General features: G+C 40.7%; 1 protein-coding gene across 2 annotated transcripts in view; it reads left to right on the top strand.

The window, feature by feature from the left end:
- The first annotated feature begins 547 nt into the window (after positions 1-547).
- MYH11 (myosin heavy chain 11) overlaps positions 548-24,003 on the top strand; it is a 55,871-nt gene continuing 32,415 nt past the window's right edge. For both annotated transcript variants that reach the window (XM_009951771.2, XM_009951769.2), the window contains exons 1-4: positions 548-889; positions 5,914-6,070; positions 14,487-14,514; positions 22,542-22,644. In XM_009951771.2, the coding sequence (XP_009950073.2) occupies positions 548-889; positions 5,914-6,070; positions 14,487-14,514; positions 22,542-22,644 (630 nt within the window). The remainder of the gene's footprint in view (positions 890-5,913; positions 6,071-14,486; positions 14,515-22,541; positions 22,645-24,003) is intronic.

Here is a 24,003-nt window from a genome sequence, read left to right as displayed (position 1 = left end):
TGTCCTTTCTGGAACACAGCCTGGGAATTGTTCCACTAATTATTTCATGATTGCACTGGTATTTCAGCATGCATCCAACAGTATTTGGGTGATGAGAAATTTTGTATGTATCTGAATTCAATTAATTTTGTGATGGGCAAGAGATGAGGTTGCAGGAAGCTGTTCAGCTGGTAGTCTTGGTGCAGTCTGGGCAGTCTCATTGCAGAGATATTAGTTATGCCTTACTTTTCTCTCTGATCCTCAGTACAGCATAAACAAAATAAATAAGCCCAAGTGTCCTCATTTGCTTTAGTGCCATGAAGCTTTTGATTTAGGGGATTTCAGACACAGTAACAAAGAATGGGAATCTGAACACAGATATTCTAAGGTATCTAAGCTGGCACACAAAAGTATCTGCATGGAAATGTGGGATATGACACAGGGCCTGTAGTGCTTTGGATCTACCGCATGGCAGATTTGACAAACATGTTTTGCCTGAAACATCTCCACATTTGCCTCCCTTTAAAGCAGATATTTTCCTTCCTCAACAGGCGCCTACTGAGTCAAAATGGCTCAAAAAGCTCTCAGCGATGACGAGAAATTCCTCTTTGTGGACAAAAACTTCATTAACAACCCACTTGCCCAGGCTGACTGGTCAGCGAAGAGACTGGTTTGGATTCCATCAGAGAAACATGGATTTGAAGCAGCAAGTATCAAGGAAGAGAAAGGGGATGAGGTGACAGTTGAACTGGCAGAAAATGGAAAGAAAGTGACACTGAGCAAGGATGACATCCAGAAGATGAACCCTCCAAAGTTCTCCAAAGTGGAGGACATGGCAGAGCTGACTTGCCTTAATGAAGCTTCAGTGCTACACAATCTAAGGGAGAGATACTTCTCAGGTTTAATTTATGTAAGTACAATCAAACATGCACATGGCATTTCCTATTGCATGCTACCATGTCCCATCACAAACAAGGCGGATCCCACACCCTATCAGGGATATAGTCCTTGTGTGTAACACTACCATGCAAGTACTAACCCCTCAGTAATGGCATCCTAAACCAAAAACGTATTTACCCGTGACTCTCCTGCTTCTTTAATAATTGCTTCTTTACTTAACTAAATTAAAACACATGAAAGTTTCTTCCTCAAAACTTGCTTAATTATGAAAGTACATTGATGGTTTGCAAAGTACTCTCTGACAGCTGAACAACACCTCAGTCCTGCCATTTGGAAAAAAAAAAAAAAAAAAAAAAAGATTAAAAAAAAAATCAATAGGGACTTTTGAACTACAATGTAAACCTGAACAAGTTTCCTGTAACTTGCAAAAAGAACATAAGGAAAAGCCAAATCATGCAGACTTTTCTCAGGCAAAACTCCCACTGAAAGGCAGCTGACAAGTTCTGGTTTTGTGGGTGCTTGAGTAAAACCTTATGTTTGAATAAATGAATAAACTCACTGGAATTCAAGTGAAAGTGCGCATGTGCATCAGTGTGTTACTGAATCAGAGTCACACATCCACTGAAACTTCTTCCCCCACCCCTTGTTGGTCAACTTACAGATCAGAAAAGCCTGGACAAATTATAATCTTCTTTATGTTCATGTCAGTTAAGGCCAAGATTATTCTGTCTTCCAGTCCACACAGTAACACAGTGTATTTTGACATTAATAACCCTGTAATGTGTCTGCATCAACAGTTGGTAAACTGCACAGTAAGAAAGCCCAGAAGGTTTTTCATGGAACTTAACTTATCTTTGATTTTACATGGAGGATCCCTGTGCTGTGCTGCAGAAATGTATTCTACAGTTTCAATCTATGAAAACTTTACTTGCATGACAGACCACTGACGAGTGAAAGAAAGTACAGAGCCTAAGTAACAAAGTTTCACAAGCAGGAGTAAAGCTCTCATTAGTAATATGAGGAATGCTAAATTGGAAAATAGGAAATGAAGAAGAAAATAAGACAGTTACATACAGTACAACAAAGGAGCTATTTAATTGTTATGCATAACTTCAGAGAGCTAAGCTCAAGATCTTTCTTTCAGGACTGTACTAAAATACATATCATCAAGATTCCTGTAAGAAGTTAGACTATACATCTTTTCAGTATTTGACTTTATTGGATTTTAAGTTTGCAGGTGAAAATATGGAACTACGTGCTGTTACATCAGAACATGCAGCATTAATTACTAAAATAGATTTTTTCTGAAACTGTTCTGCATTGTTGCAATATCTAAAAAGAATTAGTAGAAGAATCATAGAATGGGTTGGGTTGGAAGAGACCTCAAAGATCATCTAGTCCAACCCCCCTGCCATGGCAGGGTCACCTCCCACTAGACCAGGTTACTCAAGGCTCCACCCAACCTGGTCTTGAACACTTCCAGGGATGGAGCATCCACAGCTTCCTTAGGCGACCCGTTCCAGTGCCTCATCATCCTCAGGGTAAAGAACTTCTTTCGTGTATCTAGTCTAAACCTGCCCTCTCCCAGCTCCCAACCATGACCCCTCGTCCTGTCGCTGCAGGCCCATGTAAAATGCCCCTCCCAGCCTGCTTGTAGGCCCCTTCAGGTACTGGAAGGCTGCTATAAGGTCTCCCCGGAGCCTTCTCTTTTCCCAGCTGAAGAATAGTGAGATAAAACGTGTGGGGCTTATTTCTCTGTTGTTATTCTCAGCAACACTCTGCATTGATGTTCCAGGATTTCCAGTATGTTTACTTTGTGGATTTTTTGTGGAAATTTTACTTTCTACAGGAAGAGGAACTTAATTTCCAAAAGTGGATAATGCAATTAGAAATCAAAGAATTTTTCACGGAGACAAAAATGGAAATGTATCTGAAATTAAGTTTTCTTTTTCAAGAGACTAGATTTTAAGATGGTGGTAAATTAACAGTTATAAAAAAATATTTTGACTTATATTGCAACAAGTTATTAGTATTTCAGTAACGAAAACGTGCTTAAGACTGTCCAGCCTTACACAGCACTGCTCTACTAGATACTGTTATGCCTTTTTTAAAAAATAGGGGGCATCTAAACAGAATTTGAGTCTCATCCACTTGCAAAACTAACTGTAAACAACCATCTCCTGGCTTTGCCATGCAATGCCTATGTTGCCTCCCTTGGAGTCTCACACATACAAAGACCTTAACACTTCCTCCTTTAAAGCATCAGTGATGCAAATGGGGATTCCAAATTCTGCTAAAGAAAAAGTCAACCTAGCTGAAAAAAATCAAATCATCTGCCCCTTGCATTTATATTATTTAGTAAAAGGATCTAATGCAAAAATTCAGAGTGGAAAAAAGCACCCTGGCCTTTTCCTTCATCACAGTTAATTAATTAAGAAGGGCAAGAAGTGTGTTACCACTAACTCATGTTTCACATTGTTCAGATGAAACAGGATCTGCCTTGTCCACACAGAAATTTCACCAAAAATTATTATATAAACATAAATGAAATAGCAATGGATCTTCAGTGGATTTGAGAGTAGAATTGAGTTTCTTGTGCCTGTATTCATAGGCACTACTAATTCAGTCTTCACCTAACAGTGCAAAATGTTTTCTTAAACACAGAAAACTATATATGCATATTGGAACCAGAGGTGGGATCCTTCTGCCCAAACCTAGGCATTTACAACGTAGATGTGTGTATTTGTGCCAGTCTCTCTTAAATACCCACCAGTGATGGCTGTCCAAGGGATACACAAACTCAGCACTCCTATGGGCACTATCCATAAGATAGTTCAAATCATGTTCTGCCTCCAGACCCTCCAGGGAGAGAGAGGGGGTCACTCTCTCTGGATAGGCTGCGCCTCAAGGAGAATGATTTAAGGCACAGAAACTTCAACCCCCCACACTTCCAATTACATGCTTAGTCAACTGGGTCGCTTACTTTCAAAACTTCACATACTAAGTTGCTTTCCCCAAATGCTTGCAAAACAGATACCTAGAACTACAATTGGTGAAATCAAGAGGTCTTGGTCAACTTTCCCAAGGTGAGAGATGGTTATCAGTTACAGTCCAGTTAGAAATAGGGATTCCTGAACTTCATCAGCTCAGGCTTTTGCCCTGCCTTAGTAACCTGTTTCTTCTGCCTCAAAGTTGGCTCTTCAAAGGTACCTTACTGTACGCCTGGGTGTGCAAACAGCCCTCCACGTGACTGCCTAGAAATCTCAGGGAAGGGAGACCTAAATAATTTCCTGAATTGGAAATATACATTCTATTATTTTACTTGGGAGGTAATGATTAGGTGAGTGCATATAGTAAATCTATTCCTACTGAAAAAAATACCTTTCTATCCTTTTCTTAAGGGTCTTGGTGGTCATTCTAGGACAAAAATCTGTCACTTTTCAAGTGTATTGTCCCAGCAGCACTAAAGTTCATTTTGACATTAGTACAGGCTTTCATTCTGAACAACTCCAGCACCAATGAAAATCTGGCACAGTAATCATCTGCCTTCCACATCAAGCGTTTTAGCTTGGGGATACTGAGAACTGGGGAAGATCTTGAGCTTGATTTTCTTGTTATCTGACTTGAGACTACTGTGATGCAGTCCAACCTGAAAGAGTAGGAGAGGTCCTCATCACCACCCAGAGCACCCTAGATGTTCTCCCGCCTGGCATGGAGCACCCAACCTGCTCCTCACTGATGTAGGCTGATGGATGCTCTCACTGTGTTTGCTGAACACCATATAAAGCGCTCAGGCTGTGCCGAGACTGTGTTGTGCCGTTTCCTATTATGGTCAGGAAAGGGAAATCCCTGTTCCCAGAGCCAAGGCTCCCAGATGCCATTTTACGGTGCTGCGCTGCAGTGCTTCCTATGGGGGAACCGAGGCAGCTTGAGCCACCCTTGGACCCAGCCCTGAGATCAAGGCATGGCAGCAGCTGCACACCACAAAGCACTCATTCACGCAGCACAGCAATAAAAAAAATAAATCCAAACCCACTGATGTCTAAGTCAGAAAGAGTGTAACTTCATAATTTCTTTTTTTTTTTTTTTTTTAAACTGGCATGGTTTTAAAACTAACAGCCATAGGCCAGCTTAAATATCACAATACCCCTTCTCATAACTTTGTAATTTTTTATTCTTGGATTTTGTTCATTTTTTTAAATGAAAAGTCCTTGCAGGTTTCTTACTTTTAGTAACTGTTTGTGAAATATGGCTCACCATCTATTATCATATGCTAGTATTTCTGCTCCAGTTCAATAGCTGGAGCATTCCAAACTAGAAGGCAAATTTTAAAAAAAGAAAACAACTGACAAAACCTGGATGAACAGCTATCAGCTGGCAACCAATGTTCTTGTTTGTTCCTGTATATATTTTTATATGAATACCTTCATTAAACTGTGAAAAGAAACCACATTTTCCCTCATATTTCTTACAGAAATAGTCATGTAGTGAAGGCATGACTGTTCTATTAAGATACCTATTTGGAACGGACTCTCATCAATCATTGTTACATGGTGTTCATATAATTTTTTTTATAAAACCTTCTTCTAACATCAATCCAAGCTTCTTATCTAGGATTTCAGTTTATAAAATTTGACACCTACCTGAGCAGAGGACATACTCTGGCACAAAAATACACATATAAAGAAATATTATTAATTATTACAGTTGTTACACCATCACAGATAAGGGTGATTCACTATGTACTGAAATAATTCAAGTCAAGAAGCTCTAACATCAGATCATGATGTTTCTACAGATTGCTAAATTTACACACTTTCTAGCATTTTGCTTATTAGAAATAATTATTTGTGCACTTGGAAACCACCTATACGCATACATTCAGAAACTGACGCTTCATTTGTTACACTAGGCAGAACACAAAAGAGTGTCGTTTGCTAAATCCTGTTAGTTCAATGCAGCTAGTGCCTGTGTTTCCCAGACTAGACATTGAACATGATGTTCATTCCAATTTTTATTTGAATTTCCTTGCAGACTTATTCAGGTCTCTTCTGTGTTGTGATAAATCCATACAAACAGCTGCCCATTTATTCAGAGAAGATTATTGACATGTACAAGGGAAAGAAGAGGCACGAGATGCCGCCCCACATCTACGCTATTGCGGACACAGCCTACAGGAGCATGCTGCAAGGTAGGCCAGCGTAACGCTGCAATTCTTAGAAACTGCTCCCCACTAACATAGGAGAAAACACCTTACAACTCCACATGTGCTCCTGCAAGAAGCACAGCCAGGAAAGATCTGTTACGGAGGGCAACACGGGCTTTCTAGAAGTTTCAGAAGAATTCTTTGGCAGGAACGGCAGTCCACAAACACTGTGACTCAAAAAGGAAAAACAATCCTTTTACCCATCTGTGTTGAGGCATGTGGGAAGGTTTCAAAGTCAAGCAAATAGTTTTGGCAAATACGGGCATGGAAAATGCTCCCTCTCCACCAGTGGAGACTATTCCAAAGTTAGCTGCTAGCTCTGCTGGATTCATCAGCTTTGCTCCTCTCTCTCTCTCCCCTAGCAAAGCAAATTCAAATAATATTTTAGGGCTACTTTCATTACAGTCTGATGCTTTGGAGCTCTGAGTTGAGATGTGTTGTTTTCTAACAATAATGGCAACAAGCAGCGATGGGAAAGCTGTCAGGCTCCAAATGGTGCAAACAAAACCTTTGAAATCCACAGTGCTCTGCTCCTTCTGCAGTCACTACTGACAGACTAAGGGTGTTTTGCTCTGAGGAAAAGTAATAATTTAGGGATGAAAAAGCTACAGTGATGAATGTATGAGGCTGCAACACCTACAGACGACAGGGATGCGACCAGTTGCCATCTTGCAGTAACCTCATGTGCTCCAGGAAACCAGGACTCTACAAATGCTTTGAAATGTAAATGCCCTCATTAGGAGCCTGATCCTGCAGAAATTCTGGCTGGTAACTATGCCTCAGCAAGGTTCACAGACTTGACCCTAAAGTTTAGGGCTTCCCAGTTTGGAGCTTAAGGATTTAAAGGTTTAAGACTCCTGGGGTTTAGATCTGACTGGTGAAAACAATAAACAGTGTCTTGACATTTCAGTTTAGCAGCTAGATTAGTACCCAATATTGATTTGCAACATTTATGCACATACACAGAACAGCGATAGTTTGGGAGAAACTAATTATTGAAAACCACTGTGCACTTTGTGTGACTGTGCGAACGAAATGACACAGTATTGCTCCAGGTGCACAGCACATCATAACCACAAGGATTGCAGTATTCCTGTACTCATCCTACTTAAAATAAGAGCCTGACGAATTTACTGGAAGTTACAAGTAGTCAGTTTGACATATCATAGTGAATTGCTATTTTCTAAACAAGATTTAGACTATACGAAGTCCTTCCCCACAATGAAAAAAGATCATCTTATATGTGTGGGCCAGGCCAACAAAACCCACAGAAGTATAGTTGTCCAACCCCAGTCAGACTTCTACTGACTGAAAATACCAATCAAAGCCCGGTCATTTTGGTACAAGCAATATATATATGTATACACACACACCCACCCCCCAATGGTGATTGATATCAAAGTCATCAAAACAGTTCTTTTCCTCAAAAAAAGTCCTGAGTACTCATACGTACTAACTGCAATGCTATGAAAATAATCCAGATAACAAAATCCTTAGAACTCCTGATTAATTACTTAAGTTGATTACCTAATTATAACTCAGGTTCCTGACTTTAGAGTCTTACATTTTCAGATACAAGAGTGCTTGAACATAGTTAATTCAACTCTAAAGCCCAGAGAACTAGGTATCTTCTTTACATTATCAACCGTTTTTCTTCCTATAGCTTACGGAGATTTATTTTCTGTAGCTATTTCAGTTCCTTTATTTAGGTGTATCTCAGAAGGCAGAGCTAGAGTGCAGCAGACAAGGAGGATCAAACAAGGAACAATAAAAGACATCCTGCAAACAGACCTTCCTCCGCACTGTAACAGCAGAGTTATTCATGAAGACAAGTGTATAAAATATGTTTAGGACTGAGGGGGCAGGTGGTTTTAAAGTAACATGATTCAGTAAATACAATTTTTGATGTAACCACAGTTATAAGAAACCTGCTTGGCATAAGCTCATCCCACTAAGCCACAGTCACATACCTGTCTTCTAGATCATCTCTTGATCTCTGTGCTGTGCATCCAGCTCTGTCCAGGGCTCCAAGCAGGCCCTGAAGACAGAGCAGTCTTCTTTCCTCAGATCCGTTATTGGATTGGAAACAAGTGTTGCAGGGGAGCTCTGCAAAAAGCTTCTGGCTCCCGCAGATCATTAGCAGTGTTCTCATTCAGATGTGCAGAATACTGCTACTTGTCCCTAAAAATGGGATGGGGAAAAACAAGTAGGAAAGGACTAGAAGCTATCCACAGGAAAGAGGAAAAAAACGTAACGCTGCAGCCTGTGCTGAAACAGCAGAACTGTTTTGGCCTGACAGTACATGAGTTTTCTGCTTAACATGAAACTAGTATCAGCATAGATCAGCCTGATCCCAGCAGCATAAGGACCTCTTTCACTCTTCCTCTCTCTGGCTGTCTCCTGTCCTCCCTAAATGCTCTCCCAAGCAGTGGTGAAACCACCGGAGCTATCTTGCCCTTTGCTATGGTCATTAACTGCCCCTAGAACAGCCTGGGTTCAGCTGTAATTCCCAGGCTGGGTGCTGGGAGGAGGAGGCAGCAAGAGTGCATGTTTCTTTCTGTTCACTTTCTTGGTGCTCACAATAATTTCCTGTCCTCACCAGCTCTTGGGGAAGCTTTATGCCTCATTATTTATGTGCCCTCTTTGCAAGGACTATTTCTTAATAGCAGAAAGGAGGGGGAGAGCAAGTAGAAAGAAAAGAGGAGTGAATAAATCATCAGTTGAACATTTAAGAGAATGCTCTTCCATCACCTCCCATCCTAACCACGCACAGCTGGCATGGCAGCCGGGGAGTGGTCCCACAAGAGCTTGCATCACAAGCCCAGGACACCCACGCTTCAATTGCTTATTTACTTGCACATGCCATTTTGGAGTCTCTCCATCCCTGAGGAGGGCCTCAGCTGTTTTTAAAAGCTGTGCTTTTGTTTGTGAAAACGTACTCATGTTTTGTGCCTAAAACTAAACCAAACCTCAAAATAACTCTGGCTATTTGGCCAAGTTACGTTCACATTGGAGCAGTGAAACTGGGCAGCAGCATGATTGTGTGTGTGTGTGTGCATGCAACACATAGACATAGAGAGCGTCATCATTTTTTGTAAGCATGTTTGCAAACGGAATAAAACCACAAATTCTTACTCATAAACATGGATCAGGGCACTGAACGTTTTCCTTGTGAAATTTCAGTATTGCTCCTTATCTGGGAAACTTGCATAGTTTCTTATTGCCAAAGTAAAATATATCTTAGGTTCATGAGACTGAAGAATTACGTTCTGGTACTTCATGACCAGGGCCACTTGGCCAAGAGCAATCAGCTTGTTGAGATGTCTCAAGGGACATTTATCTTTTGGTGAATCAAGCCTCAGTGTCTGCGGATAGCTGGTCCTATTGCAGGCTCATCATCTGGGAATCACAGCCCTTCACATGCTCACCCTCTCCTGCGTTGGCACAAACATCCAGCAAAAAACACGAGCTGTGCACACCGCACTCCTCCTCTGCTTTAGAGACTTTCTTGGTTAATATATTAGGGATGACGTTTAAGTCCCATCAAAGTTGTTCTGGTAATAATACTTAGCCACAGTTAACAGAAATCAGATAATTGGACTTTCTTCCAAATACGCAGAGAAGCTGACATCTCACAGGACACAGGAATTAACAAAGATGTTGGCTAGGCACAGATAAAATTTCCACTAATTTCAAGCGATTCTGAGCACCTAAAACCCTGTTACAAATCACAGTCATGCTGTCTCATGCTCAAACTGTGGTGCTAGATGTCTTGTTGAATCTACAGATTGCCACGTCATCGATGCAGTATGATCGCTGTCCAGGCACAGATGCTCATTTCCAGCCAGAACAAGAACAAACTTTACCCACTTTAGTTTTCTTTAATCTGAAAGAATAAGAGAATATAACATTCCACGAGAGCATTTTGTGTGTTTACCTGCCCCCAGGAGCTACCACACTGAACTGGGCCCTTCTGACTGTCTTTACATACAAGCTAGCTGACTTCTACTAGGCTTAGAAACTGCGATCGTAAAAAAATCACCCTATGCTTCTGCACCCACCAATCTCTCCTGTGTTTCGGATGAAGTAGCTCCCCTTGGCACAGCTGCCATACAAAGGGCTTAACCCCCACACCAACTCTTGCACTGTCACTTCGTGCAGTCACGATGCAAAGCTGTTCCAGGCAAAAAACATCCCTTGTTTTTTACTGCATTAGTTTGAAGGTGGGTCACCCTGCCCTGGTGCACAGTGTGGCTGTATGAGCGCTGGTCACAGCAGCAAGAAGAGGGCAGAGTGCAGGCCAGGGAAAAGGAGCTGGAGGTGGGCAGATGACTTCTTCCTGCAGCACTGCCAGCTTCCTGTGACAAGGGAGCTGAGACACTGGTCCAGTAAGGATCAGTAATTCTGCTGCCTTCTGCTGTCTTCCCTGTATGCAGCAAATAAGTGATAAAACAACACAAATGTGAAAAGTCAAGTATGTAGTAGTAGCAATAGATATAAAGTTTTCATGTGGATAATTAGGTTTTTATTAAATTCTCTGGCAATAAATCATCATGGAGAAGATATATTACGGCTTTCTGCAGATTGAAGAAAGTTTTCTATTTTCTGCAAAGCCATTTTTATGCAAGCTTGAGTTAAAGATGGAAAAACAAACAACCTGGTAGTTACTGGGAGGTACGGAAGTGAAACACAGTTCCCAAGATCTTAGAAAAGGAGGCTGCTGTGAAAAGCCATCTGTTTACTGTGTCCTTAGCAAGACTGTACAGAAATGTGCCCTTTAGGCAGTGTAGTTATTAACAAATGTAAAGACGCAGTAAGCGAGTGTTGGAACATGGTTTCAGTCTGTTTTTTTCCTTTTATGGTAATGCTGCCAACTTGCTGCTTCATTGTGATAAACCATCTGATTTTGTTTGTGATTAAGCAGAGCTAGCTGGTCTATCAAGAATAGAGAGGGGCATATGATTATTACAAGCAATCTGGAGGTGTTTGGTGAAGAAACCAAGCAGATTCCAGAAAAAAAAACCAACAACTGCATGTTTAGGAAAGCTGATGGGGTTTAGAATGTAAGTATAGATCTCTATGCTGTTAAAAATTGAGGAGAAAATTTTAAAATGTCCAGAACATCTAATATAGACATACAGGGGGTGGATATGGTAGTGTTTCAGGTAGTGTCAAATTTTTTAAAAAGGCATTAACCAAAAAGATACTGGAATCTAGAAGACATACTTTGTTACTTTTTAAGCCCCAGGAATCATGTTTAAGGAGTTTTATTTGTGCAGGTCGTTCTCTTCTGACAGATCTACCCACATAAAGTTGCAGAATCCCAAAATACAGCACAGTCCTTTCTATACAGAATAAAATATCCCAGAACACAAATAGGAGTAATTGAATGGGAGAGCCCTTGAAAGTAAATGAGACTGGCATCTGCAGCTCAAGTCACAACAGGATAAGATTAGATTTCCTGATACGTTTCATACTCACCTTTGCGATTTGTTAGAACTGCTGAAGGAAATAGAGTAATGCCCGGGAATCTCCCTCCATGAATGTGCACAGGACAGTTTGTCAGCATGAGGCTTGGCAGGACAGGCTGCACAGTTCAGCAATGTAGAGCTGAAAGCTTTGAGACTACATATAGCTGCCAGACCCAAGGGCAGTTAGAAGAGGATAACGCCAGTGACCAAGAGAGAAGCTTGCAAGAGTGGCGTAGAGTTGTTCACCTACAGTGAACAGCCAAATCGCACAGATACAATCCTGGAAGCCTTTCAAACTACAAGAGAAAGATGAAAGCAAATAAATAATTCTGATTTTCCCTCCAAGAACCCCCAACAGCCCTCAAGCAAGTTGCTGTCAGTCAGAGCCACAAAGTGCTGCTTCACCAGAAGGCATCCTTGGAGAGCCAGCAACCACTCAGCAGTCCCTGCTCTCACTTTGAGCCCTCCCAGGACCAAAGACCCACCATTCCCTCCATGTCCCTCTTCTTCGTATTTAAGCAGGATTTATTCCCTGTACCTGCATGAGGGGCTGGGCTGATTGAGTCCAAAGAAATTCAGTAACTCAGGCTTGGCTTGCACAAGCCTGTTCTCTACCCCAGAGGACATTTGATGCGACTTCTGACCTTTCTAATCCTTCTTCTGCTCTTACATTTCATCAAAGCTGCCCATACGCACGCACTTATGCAAACGCCTCTGCTGAGGCAGTTTATGAGATACCTTCAGGAGGCGTTTTTTGTTTACTGGGGAGCAAAAGAAGGGCAGCAATGGGCAGCAAAGAGTACTGAGAAAATACTTGGCTTGGAGGAGTCCAACTTTTTCTAATGTTCCCTGAGCTCAGAAATTCCACTGGCAACTCTGTATCAAGGAGTCACTTTTATTTTCTTTATGGTATTTATGGGTTTGTGATGCAATATCAATATATGCCCATGGTTTCTATTTACACAACAGTGTATTTTTAGCAAAAAATCTATCATGTTCTCACTTTTTTAATTTAAAAGAAAGCCTAGCTCATATCCTGCAGTGAAAAATAAACATGGCTTACAGCTCCTCTCCTCCCAAATGTTTGTGTGGAAGAGTCCTGCTGTGCTGATTGCTGACAAATATCTCCAATAGAAATGTAACGAGTCATTTTGCACCAACCCACCGAATAAAGCAGCTAAGTGGCACAATTTGCCATGTGAGTGATCAATAAAGCAGTTAATGTTATAGCTCTTGAGGAACTGGGAGTAAAACAGTTGTTTAATATCAATTCAAGCCACAGCAGAATCCTCTCCTGCTTTTCCTAGATTGGCTGTGGTCCAAGCAGCAATTACATCTTGCAAGCTTAATAGGTTGAATTTATCTCCATTATCTCTACGCAGTACAGAAAGCTTGGTTATCTCACGGTATTTATTACATACAGGGTCAGCAACAGGGGCAAGCAATCAGATAGGTAGCCCTGCAAGTCACCCCACACACTGAATAAAAGGAGGAAGGAGTTCATGTCCTAACCTCTGACCAGAGGGTCCACCAGGCTAATGCTAGCTCTGCATTTGATAAATAATGCCAAGCCATACAGAAATACTTGCTTCTGCCTTAATTATCTGCCTCAAGTCTCAGATCTGTAAGCTATGCACACTTTTAAAAAATGTGTTTGACCTGCCTGGGTGTTTATTTTCCTAAGTCAGAAGATTTTTCTGCAATCTGTGCATGGCAGTCTGTGACAGCCTCACTCAAAGAAGGGCCAGCTTCGACGCCAGGGCAGGTTGCTCAGAGCCTTGTTCAAGTCCACTTCCAAATAGCTCCATGGGTGGAGATATCACACCTCTCTAGGAAACCTGTCCCAATGTTTGATCATTCCCACAGTGAAAAAAATTGTTCTCCTTCAGAATGGATTACAGCAAACACACTAGTCATGCAACTTTACACAGAGGGCAAATTGTAAAGCCTCCCATTACCACAGACTTTTCTGGAAGTCTTGCTTCAATGGAGCTTTACAAAATAGTTTAGCGTTGTGGAGCACATTAAGAAACCTCGGTGGGCGTTCATTGTCCGTCACAGCCTACAATTCTTAGTCTGAGATCAGCTTCTGTGTAAACATTCTGAAGGTAAAGAGAAACTCCAACTCCAAAAGCATAAGCAGGAATGCTGCAAGAGCAGGCTATGGGGCTAGGATGTAACCCTAAACCTTCCTGCAGCATTCCAGCATGCTGAACTGTGTTGTGTAGAAGCCTCTTACGTGCCTTAAATACTAGAAATGGAGATTTTGGCCCACCTTTTCATAAATCTTGATCCCAAACGCGTTTGATGGTCCTGTTCATAGTAAAAAGCATGAAGAGCACTTATGTACTTGTTGACATGCTGTCGTAAAATATGTGAAGTATCTTGTTTTATCTTATTCTTCGGAGGACGTCTCAAATTAACTGCTCTCTTTTGAGATGAAGTAGAGAGTACATTACTTGGGTATTTGAACTGCTCTGCTTTCAAAATTCAAAGCTTTGCATGACCAGCTTAAAATATTTTAATTTTTGATGCATTATCTGTCCAGATTTTATCTCCAGTGGGCTGCCAGCCATACTTCATAAGCATAGCAAAAACTTGAGTTTCAGGTTTGAAATTTTCAGTTATAATCTTCTTACAGAAAGCCTGATCTTTCTGCTGTCCTCATTACAGTTCATCTCTAATGGAATTTACAAAAAAATATTTTTGAACTCTTAACCTTTTGTCCATTTTTTGTACAAAATATTTCCATTAGAGATGGTTATTTAAATGCAAGGGCAAATTAAATAAGTTGTGAACCCAGTACTTTTGACTAATCATGGATTGCCAGATTTTGGAAAGTCTAGGCTGTTCAGTGTAAATCCTTATAAATGCTTCTGTCAGGACAGCCATTTTCTCTTATTAATGGATTTTTTTTTCTTTATTCACAGATCGAGAAGATCAGTCTATCCTGTGCACGTAAGTAAACTAATCTATTTTATTATGTCCCAATATTACATTGTCTTTATTCAAAATTGATTCAAATTCAGATGGAACAGACATATTCTCCTCACCTTCAGTAAGGCTGAACTCCAGTTGTAAGTCTGCTCCAGTAGATTTACCTGTTGATAAAAACAAAAAGCAGGTATCAGTGTCATAGAAAGTCTGTAATGCACAAGCTTATTTCTTTAAATAGATTTTCTGAATTTAGAAATTTGAGAGTTTACAACAAACAATTGGGGAGTGCGGTCGTAAAACTGTGTGCGTAGAGAGAAAAAGGGATTTTAAAAGAGGAAGCTGAAGAATTGAGAAAACTGAGGAACACAGAGCATCCCAGATGTTTACCGAACTGCTTTTCATTTTTAGCTGTTGGTGCCTCACCAGTTCTCATTGCAGAAAAGTGTGATCTTTCATGTCCACGCTGTTGGTTTCTGCTGTTTGCATATACTGAGCTAGAACAGGGAAGGTTTGGTGCCCCCCTGCTGGTAGTGGGCACCCTTGGAGCCTGTGCACGCTGCAGGGGCGTGTTGGCTAAGAGGGCTCAGCAGCACCGCGTGGGTTGGACCTTTCTGCAGTCTCTACGTACTCAATAGTGAAATAGGAGCTAAGCCATCCCTATTTTGAATTCTCTGATTCTTCTGTCCCCCAGCTTGCTGAAGGCCTCCTCCTTGAATTTTGACCTGCCAGAGCTCAGACAGCACCAGCATGGGGGGTTCAGTGGTTGTGTCATGGGTCAGGCACTGACTTTATTGCAATAAGCTTCGCTGTGCACAACTTAGCAGTCCACAAAATCCCATTGGTTTGTCATTCCTGCCTCTTTTGCAAAATACTCAGACTGTTGAACTGGACAGGGGTCTCCTCTTTGGCCTTCAGTTTTGACCATTTCTCCACTCCTCTGTTGCTAGTGTGTTGGTATTATTTATGTGAATGCCATCGAGGATGCTTTTGACATATCTTCATATTTGTTGTATTAGGCTTCTTCCAGTTTTCCTCATCAAAGGTAGGATTTAATTCTGTGTAAATGCTAATTATTGTTTGCAGGAGATGGCATGCATATTATTTATAGCAGGTTCATGCAGTGATACTGTAGTCTGACAAGTATTGTAAACACACATGATCCCAAACTGAACTGGTTTTAGGTTATATCTGTGAAAATGTGGCTACTGACTGACTGAATATATTTACACTACAGTTTTTAAAAAGCACTGCTACTTATCACCAGACATACGGTTACTTGTGAGTGCCACTGCTGAATGGAAAAAATTTATCACTTAAGAAAAAAAAAAATATGTATACTGTATCTGGTATCATAAGGGCCAGCGTAGCTCTAATGTCTGTTGTAACAAGATTTTATTACTTGTAAGTACATCAGTCAAGAATCTGTCCCAAAACGCATCAATACCAAAAAGAAATATAAAATTGCTGCAATGGTGAAAGAAAGCGGACCACCACATTCTTCCCAGGATGAAACATGTCATGGTAATGAAGACTAATTTACAATATGCATTTCCTCCTATTTCTGTACTTTAGTTTATTTTTCCATTAGTGAATCTTCAACTTGGGAATATTAGGATTTTTAAGAAAGGGACTTTGGTTTGCAAATCTGTGCCTTTTTGTTCACAAAAATCCATTAAAGGATCCACTTCTGACAGCTAGCATATATTGAAAATACCTTTTTTTTTCACCTGGCCAGCTCAGCTGGAAACATAAGACATTTCACACCAGTAATACATCAAATAGAGAGCATGAAAAGTCTTTCCCATTTTGAAAACAGCCACAGCAAGTGATTCATCGAGATGTTTAGAATAACTGTTGTATATTGGATGACCATAGCTTAAAACAGTCTTCACACATGTCTTTTAAACCAAAAAAGAATAGTCAAGCTAAAACAACTATACACAACTTTAACCACTACTGGTTTATCATCCTTATTTGGCTGTACAGAAAGAAAAAAGTTCCCTTGGCTTTCAGCTGGCCGGCTGTCAAGTGGAAGCAATTTGCATTATTTTACAAATTGCTAAAAATTCTAAGAAATTTTCTTTTTGCCTGAAATATGTAACAATAACTGAAGACTTCATGGCATTGCTTGGCTGGGATCTTTTCTTTAAATGGCTACAGACTCAATTTTTCCAGGGCCTGGTGCCTAAATTGTAAAAATGTAGCTGTAAGGATCCGTATATAACTAGCTGTGGACACTGCTGAAAACTCATGTTTAGTGATGCTGCAGTGTAGATGCTTGCATTCCCCCACTTACTGCTACCCACCTCTAACGAATCACTTACTGCTATTTACCTTACGGCAATTCAGCAGGATAGCCAAAATACTGGTGTCAAAATACAAGCAGAAATTGTGCACTTTGTTTTTAAGTTCTCTGTGCTGTATGCTTTGTACTACTTCTGTGAAGTTATTCCACTGTTAGTAGAGCTTACCTGGAAACCAAAGGCCTGGTGGGATGCTGAGTACCTGGGACTAGCCTGAAATGGGGCATAGGCAGGGGCATAGATCTGAGAACTAGGCATGATTCCATGTTTCTCACTATAAACATACCCATTCTCCGGACTTCACCCTCAGCTCATTGAACCTGCTCTCATGTGGTTAAGTATTGTTTGCATTCTTTTTCAATCCCTACCCTTCGTGTGATTAACTGTGGTATGTTCAAAATGCTCCATCTGTCTTCAGTGCTCATGGGTTCTAATGCTTCCTCAGATTTCCCCGACTTTCCTAGATTTCATTATTTCCTCCACATTTTATTAATAACTACACATACTCTGCCTTTGATCTACTCTGCACACATCCTTTCTGCTGTTAGCTCCTTCCCATGGGCAGTACCACTGAATGTCCCCTGATGTCATTCCCTGCCAGTTCCTCTCTGCCACTTTACAGTCAGCCTTAAAACCCCACATCCTGTCATGCACATTTACAAGCTGCCTCTCTGGAACATAAGAAACTTTATACCATGGCTGTGCTTACTAACAAATACATCTGTGGCTGCACTGTTGTAACATAACAATGTAACGTCACGTAACGTAACATAACATATATAACAAATATACAATATATAATACTGCACTACGGGTATGAAATCTCATTATTTTATGTGTCTGAAAATTAAGGCAGTTAAGACTTCTCCATCCTTGTGTTTTGGACCCTGTACTGTTTTGGGCAGCCTTCACTGCTCTGCCCAGCTATTGGGATTCCTCAAAATTCCTGCCTGTGCTTAGGCCTTCCCCACTGTAGTCTCTCTTCTTTGACATCTGAGTTGGCCATGAAATATTCTGTATTCAGTCTTGCAAAGACCATGCTGGTCTGTGTTGACCAGTACATTAGATGTGGATGAAGGAAAAATCCCAAGAAATCTGTCCAGCTACTCAGAGACCTGAGCAACCTCAGTGCATCAGCAATTAAGCATGAATTGGACTAAGCAATGGCCAGTGAACAGGCTTGTGACTTTTAAGCTTCCAATGTAAGTAGAGGCACTAGCCTTTAAAGGAGACTTCTGGCCTTTAAATTATTTGATTTCTAGAGATACAAGTGGATTCTCCTGGAGTTTCCCAAAGTTTTTTTTTACTAAAATTTCCACAGGTGCTTATTTGCATAGCTAAGCACATGAGTGTTTTAAAGATCTCCTATTAAACTTGTCTGATGTTGGGGTTATCATATTTTAGCCACTTCCTGAAAAAAAGTGGGTAGAACATTTTCTACAAAGCAGATGTGGCTAAAAGGACTGTGTACAAGTTTCAGTTAAGCAAAAATAACCCACCTTAAATGAATAATAAAAAATCTAATCGAAATGAATGCTGAATGTCTGGGATAATGTGAAGCCTGTGTAAACAGATGCTTGATAACGCTTGACTTGTGCATATGATCAAATAGTTTTTCATTACCATTTACTTTTTTTTATACATGCATTTAGTCTGAATAGCTTCTATAAAAACATATGGTAGCAGGGTGCTATTTCCACTTAATTCAATATAGTAACAGACAAAACATTGGGTGAGGCAGTGACCATCCTGCCCTCTTCCCCTTCCTTCCCTCTCTCTTTTCGGGCAAACTCTCCACAGCCTCACCCGGCCACGGGACTTCAGCCTACTTTCTCCTCTGACACCTGTCAAGAAGCAGAGTCATCCAGAACATCCTCTAAATTGCAAAGCCCCATTAGTCAAAAGACTCCTCCACAAGAGAGCTAAACTCTCTTCTTTCCCAGCTCACTAAATCTCAAAGGCCAGAGCTGGCAAGCACTGCTCCCTGGCCCTTCTCCCATACAGATATCTTGCGTAGCTTTAGACCCGGGGTGGAGCTTGGTGCTGAACCAGCTCGGTCTCTTTGGGGAAATTTTTTATAAGTAAACTAGTAGGATCAGCAGGCTGGCTTCTGAGATGGGTCTGTAGTGGGGTACAGCTTGTCCAGGACAAAGACTTTCATTATCTTTGCACATCTCATACTGCAGGATGAAGCCTGCCAAGCCCTAATGTGATTTAGAGCACCTCATTGACTGCTCTGTGCAGAGAGGCTTCCTGCAGTGCCAGCATAGCCAGATTAAGAGATGTGTGAACAGGCAATTTTTGTGGTTCACTGGTTACTGAAACAAATGCTGAAAATAAATTCTGCTGTTACTTTCTAGATGTTTCCAAAAGCAGAATTAAGCTAAGCCTTGTATCATAATATTAATATAGAAAGCTTCCACATTTTCAACAAAAAATACACTTTTTAAACTGATTTTTATGCCCAAACATACATGAGTCCTAGCCACACCACAGGCTTACCCAACAACAGTGGGGCCAACTTGCTAGTCTCACCTTGTCCTAATTTGGAAATTAATTCTAACTGGGATAATTTTCGCTTAATGTGAAGGTAGTGGAGTCATGGAGGATTTAGTAGCCCATGCGGTATAAAAACTCTGTTATAGGTGAATATTACATATGTGAGCTTATGTGCTTTAAATCCTGTACTGAGTTCCTAAAACAATGCCTGGCAAGAAATGAGGGAAGAATAAATTGAAACTATATGCCACACAATGTGAGAGTGGTGGTTTTAACAGAGCAAAGCCTGTAAGCCTAGTGGGCCCTTTCACTCTGGAAAAGCTAAAGAGATTCTTATAAGGAAAACATGTATGAGAAGTAGACAAAGTACTGATGTTGGACTGATCAGAACTGTGCAATTGGACCCACTTCCAATCTGGGTTTTTTTGTGTGTTGCCCATTGGAGCTGGGTGCAAAGAACAGCACTGGCAGTAAATGTGCTTCCTCTATGTATGGCAGGCAACAGGAATGATTCACAATGCTTCAGTTAAACAAATGATCAGTCTGCACCAAATCAGCATGATTAGGACCGTGGTAACAGTGCTTATATGGTGAACACCCATTTTGGAACATAATTTAGGGGTAAAGACTGAGGAAAACGGTCATTCAGAAGACAGGAGCAGATGCTTCCTGGGAGAAACCCTATTGTGCATGGTCCATGCCAAAACCACTAGAAGGTGCTTGCAAGAAAAAGACTCATCTTTAAAAATTCAGTCACTGAGCTCGAGAGAGCATGTAGATTTTAAAACAGGTGGGATTCCTTGTACCACCTCATAACGAAAGTTGTTTCTGCCACCCCAGAAATTATGGTGCTCCAAGGCAGATGCAGAGAAAAAACCCATCATGATGAATTCTGTTGCAGCTCGATAGTTCTAGGAAACATTTCATCCACCTGTGAAGCAAACAAAGAGATTCACATGCTCTCCTCCTCCTGGGTCTTTCCCCTTGTAAGCTTCTTGATGTTTAGAGGCATTGAACCTGATCTAGGTGTTCCTCCTCATTAGTTATTTTTCAAACATATGGTATTTTATCACTGAGATGAAATCTAAATGTTGTCATACAGCTGTGATCCATCCTTCAGAATATTGGGCTACTAGTTGTTGTTTAATGGATACTTGTTTATCACACCTGTCTACTGTCATGGACATTTAAAAACTACTTGATGTGTTGAAAAATCAGATGTATTCATTAGCCACGGGCATTTTTCTTCATTATTTATTGGCCTTAGAAATCTTTTTTCCTACTTGTAGCTGTTGAGATCCTGTCTGTTTTCCATTTCATGTTGAAGCATTTCCATTTCATGTTGAAGAAGTTTTTATTGTCCACTTCAAAAGGAAGTTAAAGCCTCAAAGTCTATCTGCAGAAAATAGGGAAACCCTCAGCCTTTTCAGGAGCAAAGAGTTAAGGATGAAAGCACAGAACAAAATGTTAAGTAACTTAAGCATTACAGTATGGCAGGATAATTACAAGTAAAATGATGCCATATATGGTAATACTCACAGGGATTCAAGGGAAAGCCAAATGATGGGCACTGTTGCCCTGGGAGAAAGGAAATGCAATTCATGTAGTGATGAACTACAAATAACCTTTAATAAAATGGAATAGTTCAAAGCCCAGGGTTTGTTTGAAGAAAGAGGGTTTTTTAATTTTTTTCCAAAGAAACAAAGTTATAAGGTAGATTTATTTGAAAACTTTGTACGTAGATATCTTCAAATTGGTGTGCTTAGTTTGGAATTGTTCCCAGGACACTTAATTTTTATCAATAAAACATGGAAATGTTTTAGCACTGAAGCCCAGGCAGAGATGAAACCAACATCTAAACTGTGCAAATTAACCCAGGTCTTGTGAAAAGGAACATATTCATCTCAATTATTTCTGGTTAAGTCTCTAAAAGCCAGAAGAAACACTTCTCATCATGTCGTACCTCAGGCAGGAATTGTTTCTGGTTTCCTAAGGTTTACATCAGTGTCATTCTATCTTGAAAGTTCAGCCCAGCACTTACCCATATTTTTTATGTTCATTTATCACTGGTCCCTTGGTAGGAAAAATTAACTCTGGTATTTCCTAATTAGGAAAAGAAGCAGAACTACAATGGATCCAGCTAAATAGTTTCTGCTTCAAAAGAGTTTACAAATATCCATTGGATTTTTGAATGTATTGCTCTTTTTATTTTTAAATCCATTTTAGTTTAAATCCAAAGACAAAGAGGTCTAACTTATATTTATACTGTTGCCCTTCTCACAGCACTAACGTGACACAGTTGAAAGAATTAGTTTATTACATACATACCCACTTTAATGACCTTTTTGATTGCTGATACAGGACAGTATAAAAACATTTTCATGTATATAAATGTCAGAGCCAAAGGTATCTAGAAGACGAGACATTGTAATGTGACACTTAGAGAGGGAAAAGTAGTCTGGAAACATTCTTCTGAGAAAAGGCTGTGTACCTGTACTTTGAAAACCACCATTTTACTTTAAGAGGGAGCTTAAGAGTTGTAAATAAACTTAACCCTGGAAGTCTGCCAGGAGGTCAAAAGTTACCGCTGCCTTCCTGCTTCCCAAGGGACACCGAAGGGAGCACAGCAGGGATGCCAATTCTGCTGGTCAGTCAGCTCCCCACATGAGATGTCCCTCACTACCTGGTTAGTGGGGACAGCTCAGGCAGCCCCAGCTCTGGTCACACCAAATTCAAGGAGCATTTGAACATGGAGCTCAGATGAGGCAGGATCATTTGCTTACTCTCCAGCACTGATACAAGCTGTTAGTCCACTTTAATACCAGAGTTTCAGAAGAGAAAACTATTGTATTACTGCTGGTGTTTTTTCTTACTGCTGTACCACATCATAGTTAATGTTGTATTTTTTGGTCTTAAAATACAAGCAGACTCCCTGCCAGCTCCGCTTCTCATAAATGTTCAGACGCTGCCAAAGCAAGATGAACTGCCGCTCAAAAAGGCATCATGTTTTAGAATTGCCTTAAACGGCCCAGTGTCCAGTCAAAATACTAATGGGACAGAGATACAGCTCTGATAATGTGTTCTTTGCATGCTGAAGTCAGGTGGATTTGGAGATATGGTGTTCTGGGGTAAATACAAACTGAGCCAGGCAGTTTCCAGCCCTGTTTTTGCACACTAAATACATCACATGGCAGAAGGAGCCCACTAGTTACCTACCTTCTTTTCTGTTATTTTCTTTCCCCTCAGAGGTGAATCTGGAGCTGGCAAGACAGAAAATACCAAAAAGGTCATTCAGTACCTGGCTGTTGTTGCTTCATCACATAAGGGCAAAAAGGACATCAGCATCACTGTAAGTGAGCTCTTCCGTATTCAACTCTTCTTCAAGCCCGTTAGGACTGTGCTGAGCTGACTGTGCTAACAGCAAGTCAGAGCCTGTGGCTTGCCAAACAGTCGACATATTAAGAGTACACAATCACGTCACAGGTCTACGTTTATGGGAAAAACCTTTTCTTTGACACCCCTTTAGGCATCAAATCAGAATGTACTTTGCTAGAAGAGAAATATTCATAGCTTTCCATATGCATAGCACCTATTTATATCCTAGCATGAAGGCCTTGAAGTCTGCAAGGGCTTGGGTCCTTATTTTACCCTTGGCCCCTGGCAACAAATTTTGGGAAAGACTTTAACACATTGCCCAACTGCATCACAAAAATGTATACCAGCATTTAAACTTCCAAAGTTTTGATTGGCTTTGTTAGCAACTGAGTTTTCTTACTAACTAGCGAAGAGTCCCAGCATGAAAGTTGTCTTTTCTTTTTACTCCTCTGTCAGAGAGAACAATTTTGAAAGGCACAATTTTTTTAAAGTACTTTGTTGCTTCAAAATTTGTAATAGCCTTGCCCTAGTGACTAAAGTTCGTTTTCATGCTCTGAACCACAATAGGACCTTATACCTGCGCAGTTCCCAGAGATCGTAAGTGTGGCTGAGGCTCTCAACTGCCTTTGCTGTTTCCAACAATACACATCCAGGTTCCACGTCATTTTCTGCTTTTTGAATGTTACTCAAAATTCTGCAAAAAAATACAGCAATTCACTTTTACGACAAAACATGCTTAATTCAGGAAGACATTTCAGTGTGTCCCAAATGCAAGACTGGGTCCAAAATAAGTAATTAGTAGAGTAGTAGGAAAGGAAGCAAAAATCTTAAGACCACACCTGTGCTGGGTCTTGCAGCTGCCCTTGCCTACTCTGTATTCCAGCAGACAGAGGACTCCAGAGCACAGGGTGTGCAGCCTGGCCTCTTCCACCATAAATAACTGTTGTTTATGTAGAGCAGCTTCTGTTTTGGGGTAGGGGAGGGAGCAGATGTCCCTTTGGGTAGTATTTACTAGAAATTTGTGATTAAACTCAATGGAAACAGTCCAAGACTAAAGGCATCATTTTCCTGTGAATATTTATGCAAAAAAATGTTTCTTCCTACTGGTCCCTGCTCAGTGGCTGGGAGAAATGAACTTGTGATTTCAAGGCCATCCCTAAGGGGCATGTAACTGCAGTTGCTGCTGACTCCTCTGGGGAATTGCATGAGCCTCAGGATCAAATTGGCCTTCAGATAGACCTGAAGGCAAATATCCACCAGATACGAGCTGAGAGAGAGTCTGAGTTGTTCTGTAACACGCTGACAAAGAGTAATTCTGTGACTGGGACTACTG

Source organism: Leptosomus discolor, chromosome 14 (assembly GCF_034619465.1).
Source record: "Leptosomus discolor isolate bLepDis1 chromosome 14, bLepDis1.hap2, whole genome shotgun sequence".
Taxonomy (NCBI): domain Eukaryota; kingdom Metazoa; phylum Chordata; class Aves; order Leptosomiformes; family Leptosomidae; genus Leptosomus; species Leptosomus discolor.
Note: the sequence above shows the minus strand (reverse complement) of the source record. Positions and strands in the feature narration are given on the sequence as shown.